General features: G+C 32.2%; 2 protein-coding genes across 2 annotated transcripts in view; both read right to left on the reverse strand.

Moving 5' to 3' along the window:
* Positions 1-20876, reverse strand: part of LOC114327480 (large neutral amino acids transporter small subunit 1) — a 221749-nt gene that overhangs the window by 7241 nt on the left and 193632 nt on the right. The window contains exon 7 of the mRNA XM_050643994.1: positions 14778-14852. Within this exon, the coding sequence (XP_050499951.1) occupies positions 14778-14852 (75 nt within the window). The remainder of the gene's footprint in view (positions 1-14777; positions 14853-20876) is intronic.
* LOC126880209 (KRAB-A domain-containing protein 2-like) lies at positions 17946-19856 on the reverse strand. Its single transcript, XM_050643995.1, has 2 exons — positions 18901-19856; positions 17946-18189 (listed from the first exon to the last, which is right to left on the reverse strand). Exons 1-2 carry the CDS (start codon positions 19848-19850, stop codon positions 17961-17963), a joined length of 1179 nt encoding a protein of 392 aa, XP_050499952.1. The 5' UTR covers positions 19851-19856; the 3' UTR covers positions 17946-17960.

Raw genomic sequence — 20876 nt, forward strand, 5'->3', positions numbered from 1 at the left:
TAAAATCTCAATTTTCCAACTTTTTCCAAACACAAAATGTAAAATTAACTCCGTATAACTTTAAAGCATAAAAAGTATAATAATATAATATAAAAGTATTTAATACTGATGGTCTTGGTCGTGAAGCCTCGGATACAATCGAACAGTCCCGGCTGAGATGGATCGTCGAGAGTTATGGTACTTGTCGTCGCTTATCTTCTTAGTGCGAAATAAGCTTTCGGGTGAAACGCATGTTTATTGTTTATTTGTTGAAAGCCAAGACGAATAGATTGTGTTTGTTGTATTTGCGTGAATACCTAGCACGACCATAAATATGGCTGCTTTAAAATTAAATATTACAAGAAGTAAAGTAGAATGTCCAATTTTCGGTAACCCAGTCGACTTAAACTGTCATGTTTTACCAACGATAGAACATGTGCTTCGATGTTATTTGTTTATTCGTTATGAACTGAAGTTTACTAAATATTTTGGAAAGGAACCAAGTTTTAATGAAGTTTGTGAAGTGCTTGTGCCAAAAATCAAAAGTATATGGGAATCAGCGTCAATTCCAACCGTGTCAAAGGACCGCATCATGCAATTATTACGTAAATATCATAATAAATATTTAAACCTTATCAGATATCCAAAAAGCAAAAGAAATGTTCAATATGAGTTAAAGATTACCAGCTTCAAAGAGGAAACAAGGGATAAGTTGTTCGACATTGCTGCCTGTAAGTGTGATTTTTCTGCATGCAAGTGTGATAAATCAAGAAAAGTACCAAAGCAGGAACAGGAATTTCTTTTGGATCAACGGTCCACTAGAGATATGGCTATAGGAACTGTTGATCGTGAAACAACTAAAAAGTTGAATGTAAGGACGGAGAGACAAACAAAAGAAACAGAACGAGTACAAAAATTCAAATCTGAATTTCACAATATTTCTATGCCCAGCTGTTCTACTGAGGTCACTAGGTTATCAACAGACTCTGACAATTCTTCTTCATCTGAAGCCTCACCTAGTGTTGCAAATATTGATTTACCGTCGAAACCATCCTGTAGTCAAATGAGGATAAAGTTGCCCACATTAGGTACCATATGTGACAAATATGGAATTTCTGACAGGTCAGCAGCTGCTGTTGCCACAGCTGTATTAAAAGATGTGGGAATTATTTGCGATAGTGATACCTCAAAAGTAATCGATAAAAATAAAGTTAGAAGAGCTCGTCAAAAGAACAGAAATATCCTTAGTAATGAGTTTCAGTCTACAAATAAACCCATTAAGAGTATTTACTTTGATGGCAGGAAGGACAAAACCTTAGTGCAGGAAAAGAAAGGTGAGAGATATCATAAAAGAACTATTGCAGAACATGTGTCATTGATAGAAGAACCGAATTCTGTTTATTTGGGGCACGTTACCCCATCTGCAGGCTCAGCCAAGTCAATTGGAAAGGCAATAATAGACTTTCTCATTTCAAATAACTTCTGTTTGGATAATTTAGTGGCGATTGGTTGTGACGGAACCATAGTGAATACTGGACATAAAAATGGAGTTATAACATATATCGAAAATGAACTTAAGCGACCTTTGCAATGGTTTGTGTGTGCCTTACATGCTAATGAGTTGCCATTGAGACATTTATTTCAACGTTTGGATGGAGCTACTACTGGACCTCGTCAATTCTCTGGAGTGATCGGGAAATTATTGGAAAAATGCGAACACCTTCCAATCGTAGATTTTGAAATAATTGAAAGTGATCTCCCAGAACTAACAATACCATCTAAAGAATTAAGCTCAGACCAGTCATATCTGTACGACATATGCCAAGCAATATCAAATGGCAACGTCTATGAAAATTTAGCAAATCGTAGCCCTGGAAAGTTAGCTCATTCCAGATGGCTGACAATGGCAAATAGAGTTCTCCGCCTCTACGTTGGAACCGAACATCCTACATCAAGATTGAAAGATCTTGTTCAATTTATAATTAAAGTCTATGCACCAATGTGGTTTTTTATAAAGCTTAATCCAAGTTGCACACAAGCCAGTTTGCATGTTTTCAAATCCATTACACTATCAAGATATTTAAGAGATGATCTTAAAAATATTATAGATGCAGTTATCCAACGAAACTCCTATTATATTCATCCGGAGAATCTTCTCTTATGTATGTTAACAGATAATCGTCAATGGGTACGAGAATTAGCTTTACGGAGAATTATTAAAGCCAGAAAAGAGAAAAAAGTCGGAATAAGGCAGTTTAAAATACCAGAAATAAACTTTAATGCTGCGGAGTATTTTGAGTTAATAAACTGGAGTGAATGTGAAGTAACGGCCCCACCAATGTTAGCTGACATACCAGATGATGAGCTGAAACAGTTAATTGATAGCTCTATAATTGCAGACTTTGACTTTCCAAAATATCCATGCCACACGCAAGCTGTGGAGAGATGTGTGAAATTGGTTTCGGAATCATCTTTGCTAGTTACAGGGCCAGAACGCAGAGACGGATTTATTCGATCTAAAATAAAATCAAAAGACTTTCTTGTAACTTACGATAACAAAGCACAATTTAAAATTGAATGAACGCATTTTTCTATTGATTTTTATTTCGCATTTTAGTGTGTTTAAAAATAGGATATTTATATTTTTGTTTGTTTTCGGTTTCCAATAAACTTTTAGTTCAGTTCAAATTTTGTTTTATTTCCCAACACCCTATAAAATGTGCAGTAGTTTCCCATATTTACACACAATTTTTCAGAAATAATTGTGAATTTATTATTTTTATTTTTGATTCAAGATCATTATCTGTTGGTAGAGGGTAGAATATCTTATTCTAAATGTATAAAAAAAATAACATGAACTCTTTGCATATAATTGAAACTTTTTACAGGTATTGCTAATTAAATTAAATAATTTTGATTTAGGGTTCACTTTAGGGGTGGTAGAGGGCTGAAGATGTTTTTTTAAAAATCCTAAAAAAATACAGTGATTATACTTACCAAAAGGCATCTTTTTGGGGGTATTGTGTATTAAAACTAAACAAATAATTTTTTCGGCCCACCCTAGTGGGCACGCTCCTAATCAAATTATCAACATTTTGTTGTGGTAGGTTGCTCCATCGTTTAAGAGCAGCTTGTACTAGTCGTGTGGTGTTTTGTGGATTATCCCGGCGAGCTCTAATTTTTCTTTTAAGCATATACCACAAATACTCTATAGGATTAAGCTCAGGTGAGCAAGCAGGCCACTCCCAACAAGGGATACCTTCTGCTTCAATGATGTCTGTAGTCACTCTAATGGCATTAGACCAGTAAGGATCTGTTTTTAGGTGGATGTGAGAGGTGGCATTCAGATTTTTGCGGATAAAGTTAGGTGATAACTTCGTTAATAATAATTGATTTATGCTCCTTCTCAAATATGCCCGGAACATTAATAAAAAAAATAAAATATTTAAAAATTTAAAAAAATTTCGTTTTTTTTTCTACTTTTTTTGCTTATAACTTAAAAACTATTCATTTTAGAACAAAGTCCTATAGGAATAAAACAAAGGTAATTAAATTTTCTATCAGATGCGATTGGTTAAAAATGTCTTAATTTATCACCCTTGCTTCAAAATAGCAATAAATATAAAATAAGGGGGCAAAACAAGCCTGTCCTTATTCAATGATTTTCCATCACTTAGGTTACACTTAGAACCTTCCTAATTCGCTTAAAAAATTTTTGTAATGTGCTAAAACCGTACACCAAATTTCATTAAAATTGACTTACTAGATTTTGCATAATAATTTTGCAATCTAAACTATTTTTAAAAAATTAGAATTTTTAAAAATCTTGCACAACAAAAACTAGAACATACAAAGATTTGTCCATTTTTTTACATATAACGAAGTACTCCACCTATCTAACGCACTTTACAGAATTGAAATCGGATTTAAGCAGCCTCAGCAATGTTTTAAAGTTATAAACAATTTTTTGGCTTATAAACAAATTAGTGCTGTGGCCAGGAGGGGGTGCTACGGGCTCCTTTATTTAGATGGACTTACCCAAGTTTTTTTATGTATTTTTACCCGTAGAACACGAATTTTTTGGGTAACAGTTGATCCGGATGTCGATAAGATTGTTATAAACAAAGAACTTGAGGAATTACAAAAAATTTTTCGCAAAATAAAACATTTTTTTGTATTTCTTGGGTAATTCTAAGCAAAAAATGTTCTTACAAGTTTTTTCGTAGGATGCATAGTTTTCGAGATAAACGCGGTGGAACTTTCAAAAAATCGAGAAATTGCAATTTTTGAACGCGAATAACGTTTGATTAAAAAATAAAATAGCAATTCTGCTGACAGCATTTGAAAGTTTAAGTCAAATTATATTGCATTGCTAAGAATTAATTTTTTTTTATTATGAAACAAAGCTATTTGTTTATAAGCTAAAAAATTGTTTATAAATTTAAAACATTGCTGGGACCCCTTAAATAATCCGATTTTAATTCTGTAAAGTGTATTAGATAGGTAGAGCACCTCTTTATATGTAAAAAAATTAGCCAAGTTCTAAATGGCCTACTTTTTGTTCAGAAAGATTTTAAGCAATTTGAACTTTTTTAAAAACATTTAGATTGCAAATTTATTATGCAAAATTTATTAGGTCGATTTTAATGAAATTTGGTACACGATTTAAGTATGTTACAAAGAATTTCCTAGGTGAATTACTAAGTTTCTAAGTGCCACGAAAGTGGTTAAAAAATATTGAATAACAACAGACTTATTTTGCCCCCTTATTTTGTATTTATTGCTATATTGCAGAAAAGGTAATATCTTGAGACATTTTTTACCAGTCGCATATCATACAAAATTCATTTATCTTTATTTTATTTCTCTACGACTTTGTTCCAAAACGAATCGTTTTAAAGTTATAAGCAACGAAAGAAGAAAAAAATTATTGTTTTTCGAAATTTTTAAATATTTTAATTTTTTTATTAATGTTCCGGGCATATTTGAGAAGGAGCATAAGTCAATTATTATTACTGAAGGTGTCACCTAACTTTATCTGCAAAAATCCGAATGCCACCTCTCACATCCAAAAATAGACGTTTTTTCGCAGATCCTTACTGGTCTATATGTGGATCCATTATCATGCAATAAAATTAGATTTTCTCTTGTTGCGCCTCTCCAGAGCCTGACTACAGGTTATCAACATACCTGTGAGCAGTTAAAGTTGATTAACTGAAAATTAAATGAGTTTCACAATTTCTCTCCAGAACATTACACTTCCCCTTGTATATTTGTGAACAGATCTGACAGTTTTTGATCTTGCTTGGCTTCCTCAACCTCTAAGTACACGATTTCGTGGGTCATCTGATTTTACACAAATCCTGACTTTTTTTGAAAATAGCGCATTTTGTCAATTCCCAATGTTCCAGTGTTGGTGGTGAAGACACCAATTTAAGCGATCAATCTTGTGCTGCCTGGATAACTCGGGGACCCATACCTGCCTCCTGCTGTATACTCCTTGGTACGAACTCTTCTTCTTATCGTTTCAACTGAAACAGTTACACCTGTAGCTTCCAAAAGCTGCATTTGGAGCTGCAGGTAAGAAATGGTTGAGTGTCTTCCAGCTGATATGACAATTAAACGATCGTGGAGAGCCGTTATAACTTTTGGCGACTTTTCCTTGCTTTATTTTTGAGCTTTCCTAGTAGGTTTTGGACAGAACGCCCTGTATTACGCCTAGCTCTACAGCTATATCCCTCTAAGAACATTATTTTTCCACAAGACCATTAATCTTTGCTCGTTGTAAGTTCTATAACCCCACAGGAGGCATATTTTCGTTTTTGGACTCAACAGTTAGTTTATTTATTTTCGTTCAATTTGCAACTCAAGCAAATAACCTATACCGTACCGAGCTGTACTATCTGATTGTCTTATCGATTTGTTTATTTTCAATAAAAATCTTTATTCTTCGCAACAATAACAAGTTTTTTCAAAAGAAATAAATATTAAAAAACTCTAACAAGAAGTAAAACCACTTCTATGTAAATTGGTATATTTATTAAAACTTAAAATCCCAATGGATTGAATAAAATAAGTCCAATTCAGAACGTTTTCAGACCTATCGGTCCATCATCAGTGAATCTACAATAAAATAAGTAATCCCACCATTAGAATTGAAAGATGGTTGAAATTTTTTTTTAAAAAGCTAAAAATGTGGTTAGATTACTTACGTGCATACTTGCTAAATAGCCCCAGAACCAAACAGTGGTTGAATTTAAAATTCGATTTACATTATTTAAAAATAATATTCAACAGGCTAAACGCCGATATTACAGGATATTGCCTATGGGAACATGGTGAAACCCTACCAAAACCTCAATCAACCATCTTAGGCCAACTTTGACTATAAAGTGACACTAGTGTGTATGGAACTGTTTGAAGTGACATTGACAGTAGAGAAAAAGGTAGTCGATTTTACAGTTAATTAACCAATAGGTCATGACCCACAACAAATGATAAAAATTTTAAAATATCTGAAAACGTCCAACATTTTAAATCTATTGGTTATTGAAAAGAACTTGTGATATTCAAAATTAATTTAGAAAATAAGATTATTTATATTGACTGTATACCATAACATTAGATTGATCAAATAGATAGAAAGAAAGTTGAGCTGCTGTCAATAATGATAAAAAGATAAAAATAGATGAAGGTGAGAAAAAAAGAAAGAATCAGTATTAGTTGGAATGTTATTGTACAAAATGAATAAATTGGTAGGCAATTTAATCTAGTCTATATTGTATTGGTGGTTGTATATGTAAAAGGAAAATATTGTTATTTAAAAAATAAATGTAAATTTTTGTAAATAATGGATTTGAGTTAGGATACAGTCAAATAATTAAAAGTGTGTAATATGTGAATGAAAAAGAATTGTAATTATTATGAGATGTTTTATTTTTTTAATTTTATTTCAAAAGTTTTGAGAGAATTCTTGTGACAAAGTGAGGGTATGTGAAGTTAGAGATAAAGAAAAATATGATTATATCTGTTAAGTCCAGTTGATACACGAATGAAATTAAAATGAAAATAATATTGAAAATGTACTGAATAAAATAAAACCAAAGTAAGAAAAAGAATATTGATATAATTTAATTGTAATGATAATGGATCTGAATGTGAGAACTGAAATTAAGTGATGTGATGTTAGTTGGAGAGGTAAAAATTTTTTTTTCTTGGAAAAGTCAAAGACAAAAAGTAGAGGGCTGTGGTGTAGGGTATAAAGACAAGAATTTTAAGGGAAAGAGAGGGATAAAGAAAAGATAAGGTGTGGAATTAAACTGAACGAAGTAATGAAATGAGAAAGAAGTAAAAAGATAGTAGGGTGAATTAATGAGGTGATGGTTAATAGGGTTCAGTAGTTAATAATGTTAGTCGGGTAAAGGAGTTTGAAACAGTGAAGGATAGAGGAAATTTTGAAAAAGAAGGGAGAGAAAGTTGAGAGAGAAAGAATAGGATAAAAAGAGGAAGTTGAAAAATAGGAATTATGAGAATAATTGGCGGTGAATGGGGACAAAGTTGCGGTTAAGGGATGTTTGTCTATTGACACAGTTGGGACTCTTCTTCATGTCGTTGCCAATCTCCAAATCTTCGTATAAGTCTAAACGGAGTGTATTGTTTTGTTGAATATTGTGTATCAACTGGACACCTTCAGGAATCTTAAGTTCATGTTTATTGACTTTTAAATGGTGTGAAAAGGCAGAAGTGGTATCTCTCTTGCTGTGTTCAGCAGATCGGGTAGAAAGGGATCTGTAAGTTCTGCCGATGTAGGTGGCATCACAATCTGAACAAGAGAGTCTGTATACCCCACTCCGGTTCATATAATGGATAGGATCTTTGGTATTAGTTAAACTTTTGCTGAGAGTGTTATTAACTTTGAAAGATATTTTTATGTTGTCACAAGAATTGGAAATGATATGTTTGACTCTTTCAGATAATTTGGAGTTATTGAATGGTAAGGAGGCATAGATGGGAGTAGTTGTGGATGATGTAGAGAAAGCGGATTGTTGTAGTAATTTGAGTTCTCTTTTTTGTTGAAGTTTAGTGATGATGTCTGGGTCATAACCATTGTTGACTGCAATCTGTTTGATAATATTCAACTCATTGTTGAATTCAGTTACGGATAAAGGGATAGAGTTTAATCTATGTATAAAACTGCGAAAAGCTGAGAGTTTATATGATAAAGGGTGATTAGAAGTAGAATGGATAACATGATCTGTCTGTGTTGGTTTACGGTAGATACCAAAATTGAAGGGGTCATGTAGTCTGGTAATAGATAAATCCAGAAAGTTAATGGAGTTAGAAGATTCTAGTTCCATGGTAAAGGTGATATTAGGATGGATTTGATTAATTTTGTGAAGTAAGTTGTGAGCTGAATCAGAGTTACCAGAAATGAGGACTAAAATGTCATCAACATAACGGAACCAGTGTAAGATCTCTGGATTTTTTATGATATAGTTGGATTCTAAGTGATCCATAAAAACATCAGCTAAGAAAGGGGATAAGCAACTACCCATTGCTAAACCGTCAGGTTGTTGATAAAAGTTGTTATTAAAAACAAAGTAATCTTGAGATAGACAAATTTTGAGAATGTTTATAATAGACGAAGTGGTGGTGGAAGTGACAGAATTATTTAAGAGGAGTGAATTAACCAGACTAATCGATTCATTTTTTGGTACTGAAGTAAATAAATTGCTAACATCAAAAGAAAGCATAACAATATTTGGATTAAGATTGACAAGTTGAAGTTTTTCAACTAATTGGCGAGAATTCAAAACAGTAAACTGTGGGGTAAAGTTGATAAAGTTTTTAATGGTGTTAAGAATGAATTTAGATAAAATAGAAACTGGAGTGTTAATGAAGCTGACAACGGGACGAATAGGAATGTCAACTTTGTGTATCTTTGGTAAACCGTATAACCTGGGGGTGAGTGGATTTGATGGAATTTTAGTATATGGTGCTTCAAATTCAGAAAAGAATTCAGTAAATTGCTTTAAGTTGGTTTTCATCTTCGAAACAAAAGATTTAGAGGGATCAACGGGAAGAGAAGTAAATTTATTGTTGTCTAGGAAAGAGGTGACTTTGTCAATGTATAATTGTTGGTCTAAAATAACAAGGCAGTTACCCTTATCTGCTTTGCTGAAGATGAGGTGGTGGTTTTGGATCTTATTTTTGATAGATTTGAGTGTGGAGAGAAGGGATTTAGACTTATTATATGAGAAATTGGGAAAAGAAAGAGATGAAGAAGTTTGTGTAGAAGTAGAAGGGGAACTGATGTTGGTAAGAGAAGAGTTATTGTTGGAAAGAAGTTTCGTTTTGAATTTGTTGATAGTTTGGATGCAAGAGTTTCTGATTGAAGTTTTTTGTGTGAGTGAAATGGAAAGATTCTGAATAACCATGTCGGTCTCTATGGAAAGACTCTCAAGATCTTTGATAGATAAATTGCTAGGAATGGAGTGTTTGAGGCCGAGGTTTAAGAGTTTTAATTCGTCATCAGAAAATTGGACATTTGAGAGATTTTTGATTCTTGGGTGAAATCGAATTTGGGTGAAATCGATTTCACCCAAGAATCAAAAATCTCTCAAATGTCCAATTTTCTGATGACGAATTAAAACTCTTAAACCTCGGCCTCAAACACTCCATTCCTAGCAATTTATCTATCAAAGATCTTGAGAGTCTTTCCATAGAGACCGACATGGTTATTCAGAATCTTTCCATTTCACTCACACAAAAAACTTCAATCAGAAACTCTTGCATCCAAACTATCAACAAATTCAAAACGAAACTTCTTTCCAACAATAACTCTTCTCTTACCAACATCAGTTCCCCTTCTACTTCTACACAAACTTCTTCATCTCTTTCTTTTCCCAATTTCTCATATAATAAGTCTAAATCCCTTCTCTCCACACTCAAATCTATCAAAAATAAGATCTAAAACCACCACCTCATCTTCAGCAAAGCAGATAAGGGTAACTGCCTTGTTATTTTAGACCAACAATTATACATTGACAAAGTCACCTCTTTCCTAGACAACAATAACTTTACTTCTCTTCCCGTTGATCCCTCTAAATCTTTTGTTTCGAAGATGAAAACCAACTTAAAGCAATTTACTGAATTCTTTTCTGAATTTGAAGCACCATATACTAAAATTCCATCAAATCCACTCACCCCCAGGTTATACGGTTTACCAAAGATACACAAAGTTGACATTCCTATTCGTCCCGTTGTCAGCTTCATTAACACTCCAGTTTCTATTTTATCTAAATTCATTCTTAACACCATTAAAAACTTTATCAACTTTACCCCACAGTTTACTGTTTTGAATTCTCGCCAATTAGTTGAAAAACTTCAACTTGTCAATCTTAATCCAAATATTGTTATGCTTTCTTTTGATGTTAGCAATTTATTTACTTCAGTACCAAAAAATGAATCGATTAGTCTGGTTAATTCACTCCTCTTAAATAATTCTGTCACTTCCACCACCACTTCGTCTATTATAAACATTCTCAAAATTTGTCTATCTCAAGATTACTTTGTTTTTAATAACAACTTTTATCAACAACCTGACGGTTTAGCAATGGGTAGTTGCTTATCCCCTTTCTTAGCTGATGTTTTTATGGATCACTTAGAATCCAACTATATCATAAAAAATCCAGAGATCTTACACTGGTTCCGTTATGTTGATGACATTTTAGTCCTCATTTCTGGTAACTCTGATTCAGCTCACAACTTACTTCACAAAATTAATCAAATCCATCCTAATATCACCTTTACCATGGAACTAGAATCTTCTAACTCCATTAACTTTCTGGATTTATCTATTACCAGACTACATGACCCCTTCAATTTTGGTATCTACCGTAAACCAACACAGACAGATCATGTTATCCATTCTACTTCTAATCACCCTTTATCATATAAACTCTCAGCTTTTCGCAGTTTTATACATAGATTAAACTCTATCCCTTTATCCGTAACTGAATTCAACAATGAGTTGAATATTATCAAACAGATTGCAGTCAACAATGGTTATGACCCAGACATCATCACTAAACTTCAACAAAAAAGAGAACTCAAATTACTACAACAATCCGCTTTCTCTACATCATCCACAACTACTCCCATCTATGCCTCCTTACCATTCAATAACTCCAAATTATCTGAAAGAGTCAAACATATCATTTCCAATTCTTGTGACAACATAAAAATATCTTTCAAAGTTAATAACACTCTCAGCAAAAGTTTAACTAATACCAAAGATCCTATCCATTATATGAACCGGAGTGGGGTATACAGACTCTCTTGTTCAGATTGTGATGCCACCTACATCGGCAGAACTTACAGATCCCTTTCTACCCGATCTGCTGAACACAGCAAGAGAGATACCACTTCTGCCTTTTCACACCATTTAAAAGTCAATAAACATGAACTTAAGATTCCTGAAGGTGTCCAGTTGATACACAATATTCAACAAAACAATACACTCCGTTTAGACTTATACGAAGATTTGGAGATTGGCAACGACATGAAGAAGAGTCCCAACTGTGTCAATAGACAAACATCCCTTAACCGCAACTTTGTCCCCATTCACCGCCAATTATTCTCATAATTCCTATTTTTCAACTTCCTCTTTTTATCCTATTCTTTCTCTCTCAACTTTCTCTCCCTTCTTTTTCAAAATTTCCTCTATCCTTCACTGTTTCAAACTCCTTTACCCGACTAACATTATTAACTACTGAACCCTATTAACCATCACCTCATTAATTCACCCTACTATCTTTTTACTTCTTTCTCATTTCATTACTTCGTTCAGTTTAATTCCACACCTTATCTTTTCTTTATCCCTCTCTTTCCCTTAAAATTCTTGTCTTTATACCCTACACCACAGCCCTTTACTTTTTGTCTTTGACTTTTCCAAGAAAAAAAAATTTTTACCTCTCCAACTAACATCACATCACTTAATTTCAGTTCTCACATTCAGATCCATTATCATTACAATTAAATTATATCAATATTCTTTTTCTTACTTTGGTTTTATTTTATTCAGTACATTTTCAATATTATTTTCATTTTAATTTCATTCGTGTATCAACTGGACTTAACAGATATAATCATATTTTTCTTTATCTCTAACTTCACATACCCTCACTTTGTCACAAGAATTCTCTCAAAACTTTTGAAATAAAATTAAAAAAATAAAACATCTCATAATAATTACAATTCTTTTTCATTCACATATTACACACTTTTAATTATTTGACTGTATCCTAACTCAAATCCATTATTTACAAAAATTTACATTTATTTTTTAAATAACAATATTTTCCTTTTACATATACAACCACCAATACAATATAGACTAGATTAAATTGCCTACCAATTTATTCATTTTGTACAATAACATTCCAACTAATACTGATTCTTTCTTTTTTTTTCTCACCTTCATCTATTTTTATCTTTTTATCATTATTGACAGCAGCTCAACTTTCTTTCTATCTATTTGATCAATCTAATGTTATGGTATACAGTCAATATAAATAATCTTATTTTCTAAATTAATTTTGAATATCACAAGTTCTTTTCAATAACCAATAGATTTAAAATGTTGGACGTTTTCAGATATTTTAAAATTTTTATCATTTGTTGTGGGTCATGACCTATTGGTTAATTAACTGTAAAATCGACTACCTTTTTCTCTACTGTCAATGTCACTTCAAACAGTTCCATACACACTAGTGTCACTTTATAGTCAAAGTTGGCCTAAGATGGTTGATTGAGGTTTTGGTAGGGTTTCACCATGTTCCCATAGGCAATATCCTGTAACATCGGCGTTTAGCCTGTTGAATATTATTTTTAAATAATGTAAATCGAATTTTAAATTCAACCACTGTTTGGTTCTGGGGCTATTTAGCAAGTATGCACGTAAGTAATCTAACCACATTTTTAGCTTTTTAAAAAAATTTCAACCATCTTTCAATTCTAATGGTGGGATTACTTATTTTATTGTAGATTCACTGATGATGGACCGATAGGTCTGAAAACGTTCTGAATTGGACTTATTTTATTCAATCCATTGGGATTTTAAGTTTTAATAAATATACCAATTTACATAGAAGTGGTTTTACTTCTTGTTAGAGTTTTTTAACTATATGGTATACAGCCAACCTAGGGAACTTCCCTTCTAGTTTAAATAAATATTACTTTGAGATACATGGTGATTCCATATAAGTTTGGGTGTGTGTATATAATACATAAACACATAATGCACAAACGCATAATACACAAACACACATAATAATCAGAATTTGATATCGTGAGAGCAAAAACATCAATATTAGTTTTTTTTCAACTAAACGCATGGCTATTGAGGGCAAGATCGAGGCTAAAAGTTATCCGTCAGCTTTGAAAAACATAAACCCGCTTAAAAACTTTTGATTAGATTTTTCGTACAATTTTTAAAATAATCTTTTTTGAAAATTATTTCCGGATGTAATTTTGGTTAGAATAAATTGTGGCTTAATTCCATATTCACATAATTTTAACTTAGACATGGCATGGTACAAGCAAAGAGTTTCAGAACCTTAGGAAAGAAGTCAGTAACAAAAAAAAAATGAAACAAATACCTATATTACTTAGACGAAACATTTGTAAGTACATACACGTAGGGCTTACAATACCGAGCCAAAATCTCAATACCGGTAGTTGGTATTTAAAATTTCAAATACCGGGATCCCGGTATTAAAACCGGTATTGTGAATGAAATTATACTATCCTCAGTTGTTATATCGACTCGTTATTAAATAATATATGAAACCTATTAAATTTTATTTTGAAATGAGTAGATGTTGTTTATAACATTACATAGAGAGTAGGAATAGATATATCAAAAATGTGCAAATAGAAAAACTATATATTTGATTCTGCGATAAATTTTGCATATAATAGGATAGTACTTACTTTTACTTATGAAATTTGCTATTTGTAAATTAATTTAACTTTAAAATATATTATTACAAAGATTAACTTACTGTGACAAATATTTTATATGGATTACCCTTTATTTAGCCCGCTATATATTTTCAATTATTATTAATAATTCAGAAAATAAGTAATAAGTGAGCCTAATTTATACACCACAATACACAAAAAAAATGAAAAATAGATCTGAAAATGTAAAAACAATTCTGATTAATAAATCTTACGGCTTATTTATAAAATCAAGTAGTCTAATTTTAAATATTTAAGAATTTTTATATAGCTCATTTTATGTATTTGTATAGACGAGATTTAATAATTTGGTTGTAATTCACGCTTTTAGAAAGCGCTATACTTGACTTGTGTAATAAACGTGTTTAATAAATATTTTTTACAATGATATTGGTTGTTTATCTTCAAAAATAAGTTCTTGTAATAGCAAAAAATATCTTAGAAGAAAGTTTATTGTGCATCAATTCACATTTTATAAATTAAGCTAATACCGAAATACCGGTATTTTTATTATAAATACCGGTATCGAATACCGGACAAAAATCGTCCGGGATCCCGGAATTCCGGTATTGTGAGCCCTACATAGACGATAAGCTCTTTAAATTGCCATCAGTTACGTGAACAACATGAAAAAGTATATTATATAATTGAAATTTTACTTTAAATTTCGTGATATACACTGGATTTATTTTCTAAACGTAATGATTATCTATTTAGTACTTTCCTTAATTTGTTTACAAACTATTTTTATTTTTATATATAAAAAAACTTACCCAGGTTGCAAAGCCAACGTAGTTGATAAGAGCGTCGATATCTGAGACAGTCAGATAGAGCAACGATAAAAATGCCTGTAAAAGAAATAAATAATGAATGTATCAACTATAGACAGAGAGCTAGAGCCGAAAAATCATCGTCATAAGTAATATGGAGTTTTTCCTGTGAAATGTGTCCATTGTATATTGACAATTATGACCCTTTCAGGCTGACACCTCAGTGGATACAGGAAGTAGCAATAAGGGATGAAAGGGGAAAGTTAGTACAGTCATTAAAGGTTTTCACCTCCTATTTTGTTAAACCTCCATCGATTTGCATGAAAATTGGTGACTAGTTAGAGCATACCTCAAGAAATGTGCCCACTTGTACTTTTACCCTGGTGGTGAATACCACCCCTTCCCGCGGGTGAAAACAATTTTATTAAAAATAACTCCACAAATTGATAGAGGGACAAATTTTAAGTAAAATTTGTTATATCATGTTATTAAAATAAATCAATACTTTTTGAGTTATTAAAGATCAAAGATTTGTCTATTTAAGAGCATATGCGTGAAGTTACGGATGATAAAAAGAACATATTAATTAATTGTATGTTAGTAAAATATTATTTTTATATTATTTCGATATTTAATTGAATTTTTTCTATCAATATAAACTGAATGTGTCCAGAAACTGGGGGTGTCCAATAATGGGTACATTTGACATATTCGAATACACTTTTACTAAATTTATAATATCGAAATAATATAAAAATAATATTTTAGTAACATACAATTAATTAATATGTTCTTTTTATCATCCGTAACTTCACGCATGTGCTCTTAAACAGACAAATCTTTGATCTTTAATAACTCAAAAAGTATTGATTTATTTTAATAACATGATATAACAAATTTTACTTATAGTTTGTCCCTCTATCGATTTGTGGGGTTGTTTTTAATAAAATAGTTTTCACCCCGAGGGTAAAAGTGCAAGTTGGCACCAAATCATTTTTATTTCTTGGGGTATGCTCTAACTAGTCACCAATTATCATGCATATCGATGGAGGTTTAACAAAATAGGAGGTGAAAACCTTTAAAAACTACACTAACTTTCCCCTTTCATCCCTTATTGCTACTTCCTGTATCCACTAAGGTGTCAGCCTGAAAGGGGTCATATTATCAATATACAATAGATACATTTCACATGCCAAACTCCATATTACTTATGTCGATGATTTTTCGGCTCTAGCTCTTAGACTACTATAACAGTTATAGTTACTGTATTTAACATATTCTCTGTGCTATAACCCATTATCACAATGATGGAGTCCCATAATCGATATTTATTAGTAGAGGATCCGATATAAGGTCGATCTGCACCGATCTGTTTAATGGATGAAAATTATTGGATATGTAATTTAGCATGTTAACAATTACAAAAAACAAGGGTTGCCCGATCTAATCTTGTTCTAACTATAATTAATTAATAACTAAAAAATTACATTTTTTTTTAATTAAAAAGATTGTCGACGCGGGCAGATATTATTTCAGATTTTTTGGATCATTCTAAACAAAAAAGGTCTTTTATAATTTTTCTCTAAAGTTGATCGTTTTCGAGTTATAAATAATTTAAAACTGAAAAAAGACCAAAAGATGACAATTTTCAAGGCTCAAAAACACAAGTAAAAAATATCATTTTTGTAATCACATAAATGTACATAACTTGAAGTTCAAACCTTTTTCTATCAGGTCTCCATACGAATTTTAGCCATGTTTTATTCTAAAACATATTTTTTAATAATTGTTAATGAGGAAGGTTTCTTATGGGGAGACGGGCATTAACAACTAAAAAACAATGTTTCAGAATGGAATAAGTCCAAAAGGCTTATCAATAACTGATAGAATAAGGTTTGAACTTGAATTTAGGTACTTCGTAATTTCCAAAATGATATTTTTTACTTATGTTTTTGAGCCTTGAAAATCGTCATCTTTCGTTCTTTTTTCAGTTTTAAATTATTGTTTATAACTGTTTGTTTTTTTTTAACCAAGAGGAGTAATTCAAATTTACCGCGCCGTAATGCTTGTTTCTAATTGGTCCAACCGCAGGCAAGTTTACTCCACTGTTATTAAATTTTGACACTAATGACATTTACGAAATTTTGGCAGTTCTGTCATTTTATAGGTTAATTAAGTATATCGGCGATTTTTTGTGTTTTCTGCATTATTCCTTTAATTTTTAGATTTTTAGTCTACTTTTATATACAAACAGTTGTTTTTAGAACTCTTTAGCGATGTGTTAGTATAATATAATATGTATGGATTACCATCGAAAGCTGATATGATCAACGAAAAAAGAAGATGAATTTGGTGACTTTTCTAGTAACTTTCTTGGGTGTGAATCTGTCTTTTTAGTTTACGCCTCTTGGTTAAAAAATCGACATAGAAAACGATCAACTTTAGAGAAAAATTACAAAAGACCTTTTTTGTTAAAAATTATCTAAAAAATCTGAAATAATATCTGGTGGGTCGAATTTTTTTTTATTTAAAAAAAATTTATTTTTTAATTATTAATTAATTATAGTTAGAACAAGATTAGATCGGGCAACCCTGCTTGTTTTTTGTAATTGTTAACATGCTAAATTACATATCCAATAATCTTTATCCATTAAACAGATCGGTGCAGATCGACCTTATACCGTATTTTAGACTATTACCACAGTATATAGAGGTTCCAAAGGTCCCTCTTTATACTGTGCTATTACATATATATGTTACAGTGAAAGTTGACGTTTCAGGGAAGGTTAACCTTTACTAGTCACGGTCGACTCTCGCTGGGCATCTTAGTGAAAGTTGAATTCTGAAATAACAAGATCAACTTTCACTAGTGAAGGTTGACCATTCTTAGTGAACGTCAACCTCCCCTACAGCAGTCTAGGGAAAGTTACACAGACGTACAAACAAGATCAACATCCACTAGTGAAGGTTGACAATTCCTATAGTGAATGACAACCTCCTCTACAACAGTCTAGGGAAAGTTAGAGAGAAATAAAAGACTAATCTTAAATCACGTATACTTTTATAACAAAAGTAAATTTAGAATTTGAAAGATGAACAAATAAGAACAAAATAAAACGTGAAACTATAGTCTACAATTTAAAGACTATAATAGAGACGAAAATACTATAGTCAACAATAATAAAATTATTTGTTGCAACATGATAATGCTTTATGGCATTTGGAATTGCATAAAACATTGTTTTTTATGCAGTAACACTTCTTTGTTTGGCACTTCTTGTTACAACTGCACTTAAAAAATCCTTGCCCACTTCCGGTTGACTGAGTAGTAGCAACTGTTCGTAAAGTAAGTGTCTTTTCCATTGGAATTTCATCTTCTTTTATAATGTTTACTGGACAAGTATTAAACTGGGATCTGCAAATAAAAAGATACTTGCAGGCTTAAATGTAAAATTACTAATTATTATACTATGCGGTATTAAATACGTTCAAACAAGTTAAACTTCATAAAAGTATGGAATTTCAGTATGGAATTTTTATTGGAATTTCATCTTCTTTTATAATGTTTACTGGACAAGTATTAAACTGGGATCTGCAAATAAAAAGATACTTGCAGGCTTAAATGTAAAATTACTAATTATTATACTATGCGGTATTAAATACGTTCAAACAAGTTAAACTTCATAAAAGTATGGAATTTCAGTATGGAATTTTTATTGGAATTTCATCTTCTTTTATAATGTTTACTGGACAAGTATTAAACTGGGATCTGCAAATAAAAAGATACTTGTAGGCTTAAATGTAAAATTACTAATTATTATACTATGCGGTATTAAATACGTTCAAACAAGTTAAACTTCATAAAAGTATGGAATTTCAGTATGGAATTTTTATTGGAATTTCATCTTCTTTTATAATGTTTACTGGACAAGTATTAAACTGGGATCTGCAAATAAAAAGATACTTGTAGGCTTAAATGTAAAATTACTAATTATTATACTATGCGGTATTAAATACGTTCAAACAAGTTAAACTTCATAAAAGTATTAAAAATGTAAACTAAATTGACGACTGTGGCCTACTTAGGGTAAGATTTTACTTGTTATAATAGAATAATAAAACTTACCGAGCATACAGCTGTTTCAGAACACCATCTCTGGTTCCTATGCGGTAAAATCCATTATCCACTACATCCAACACAACGCCAAGAATTGACCGTGCATCCCCTCGGCCTCGGTCCACATCAGGAACAGGAACTCTCACAGTGCAACCTTTGTCAACAGGTTGTAGTTTATGGTCAGATGTACTTTTCATACGTTTTGCTTGATCTGTTAGGCATTTGAATGCTTCATCTCGTTGTCTTTTAATGTCCATAGTTGATTTGTCCAGGTCAGTTAAAAGGTAACTAGTACCTTCTAAGTGTTGGTCTTCGCTGTTCTCTGTAACACTCAAATCACCCTCATTTTCAAGTGTACTGGAGGTTTCCTGTATATTTTCACCTGTATCGTGCTCACCACTAACAGTAATGTCCCTAATAACGGCTTCAAGATCTTCTTCAGACTCTACATTTGTTAAAGCTTCAGTAGGGATACTGGAAGTAGCTAATCCGTGCTTAGGTGGACATCCAAACATGGCTTCATACGGTGTTCTTTTTATGCCGCTGTGTAAAGCACTATTTTTCATCAACTGAATAAACTTCAGACCGTAGCTCCAATTAGAAGATTTGTGGTCATGCATCCATATGGTAAGCATATTTTCCACATCCTGGTTAGCCCTTTCGACACTGCCCTGACTTTGGCTATGTCTTGGTTTCCCATGGACAATTTTAAAATTAGGCCAAAAATCAACTAATCCATTAATAATTTTATTCACAAATTCCCGTCCATTATCTGACTGCAATACTGTTGGGGCGCCTAGCAAAGTAAAAATATCTATTATATTTTCACAAACCTCATCAGCTGTTTTAGACTTTAGTGCTCTGAGAACAACAAACTTTGTGAGATGATCTTGGTACACTAATATAAATTTATACTCGCCGTCTGGCTGCGATTGGAAATCGATTAAATCAACTTGCATCTATGATTCAACTCTTTAAAAAGCAACGGCTTAACTACAATACCTTTCTTTAGGCTTTTTTGTTTCTGTAGGCAAGGCTCGCAGAGACTTAGAAAGATTGATATATCCTTGTAGGTTATATTCTTGTATTTTGTTTTTAAATGTTTCACCATGCGATCTCGCCCACCATGTCCGGTTGTAATGTGAGCATCATTTAATATCTGAAAAAGATCTTCATCGCATATAAAATACTTGATGCTATCTTGTTCAGTTACTGGGGATATTAATTTGGTGATTCCATTCACCTCAATAACATCATACCTTTTCAAAAACCGGTAGTCATTGCCATCCTTATTAGATTTTATTTTTACAGTCTTAACCTTATCAATAAGAAGCTCATACTTCACCTTATTCACTGAAACACAATTCAACTTGGAATTTTCACGCTCATCTTTAAGTAGTTCGTAAAACTGCGCAGATTTAGACATTATCGTTCATTAACACTGAACCACTTTAAAACATAAGCGCACCACCTTCAGAATTAAAATACCACATCAGGATATAACACACAGTTGCACAATAACATAACCTCACCAACACTGACGGCCGGCTGGGCGGGAATGTAATATGCACAATGCTGCAGACACCAGACATCACTGGCACCAGGTCAAGGTCGTTCGCCCGCCGTGCACATCCGCCAGATGTTCAACATTCCCTAGGCTGATTCCGTGAAGGTTCACCTTCCCTAGTGAAAGCTGATATATATTTTCTACTATCAACATTCACTGGTCATTTCAGTGAAGGTCGACAATCACTAGCGACGGTACACCTTGACTAATATTCAGCTTTCACTGTAACATATACACCAATATATATTATTTGTATTTAATTTACGTAGACTCTAGAGTAAAGAGTTATAAAGAGGTTTATGTATTTGACTGTGTCGAATAATACACCGTGCGTCGTTGGATTTCCGACGAAGCTTAACCACAATTTTATCCCTTATACCAGTAGTTCCCAACCTTTTATGTCTGGCGACCCACTTTC

The sequence above is a fragment of the Diabrotica virgifera genome, chromosome 2 (assembly GCF_917563875.1).
Source record: "Diabrotica virgifera virgifera chromosome 2, PGI_DIABVI_V3a".
Classification (NCBI taxonomy): domain Eukaryota; kingdom Metazoa; phylum Arthropoda; class Insecta; order Coleoptera; family Chrysomelidae; genus Diabrotica; species Diabrotica virgifera.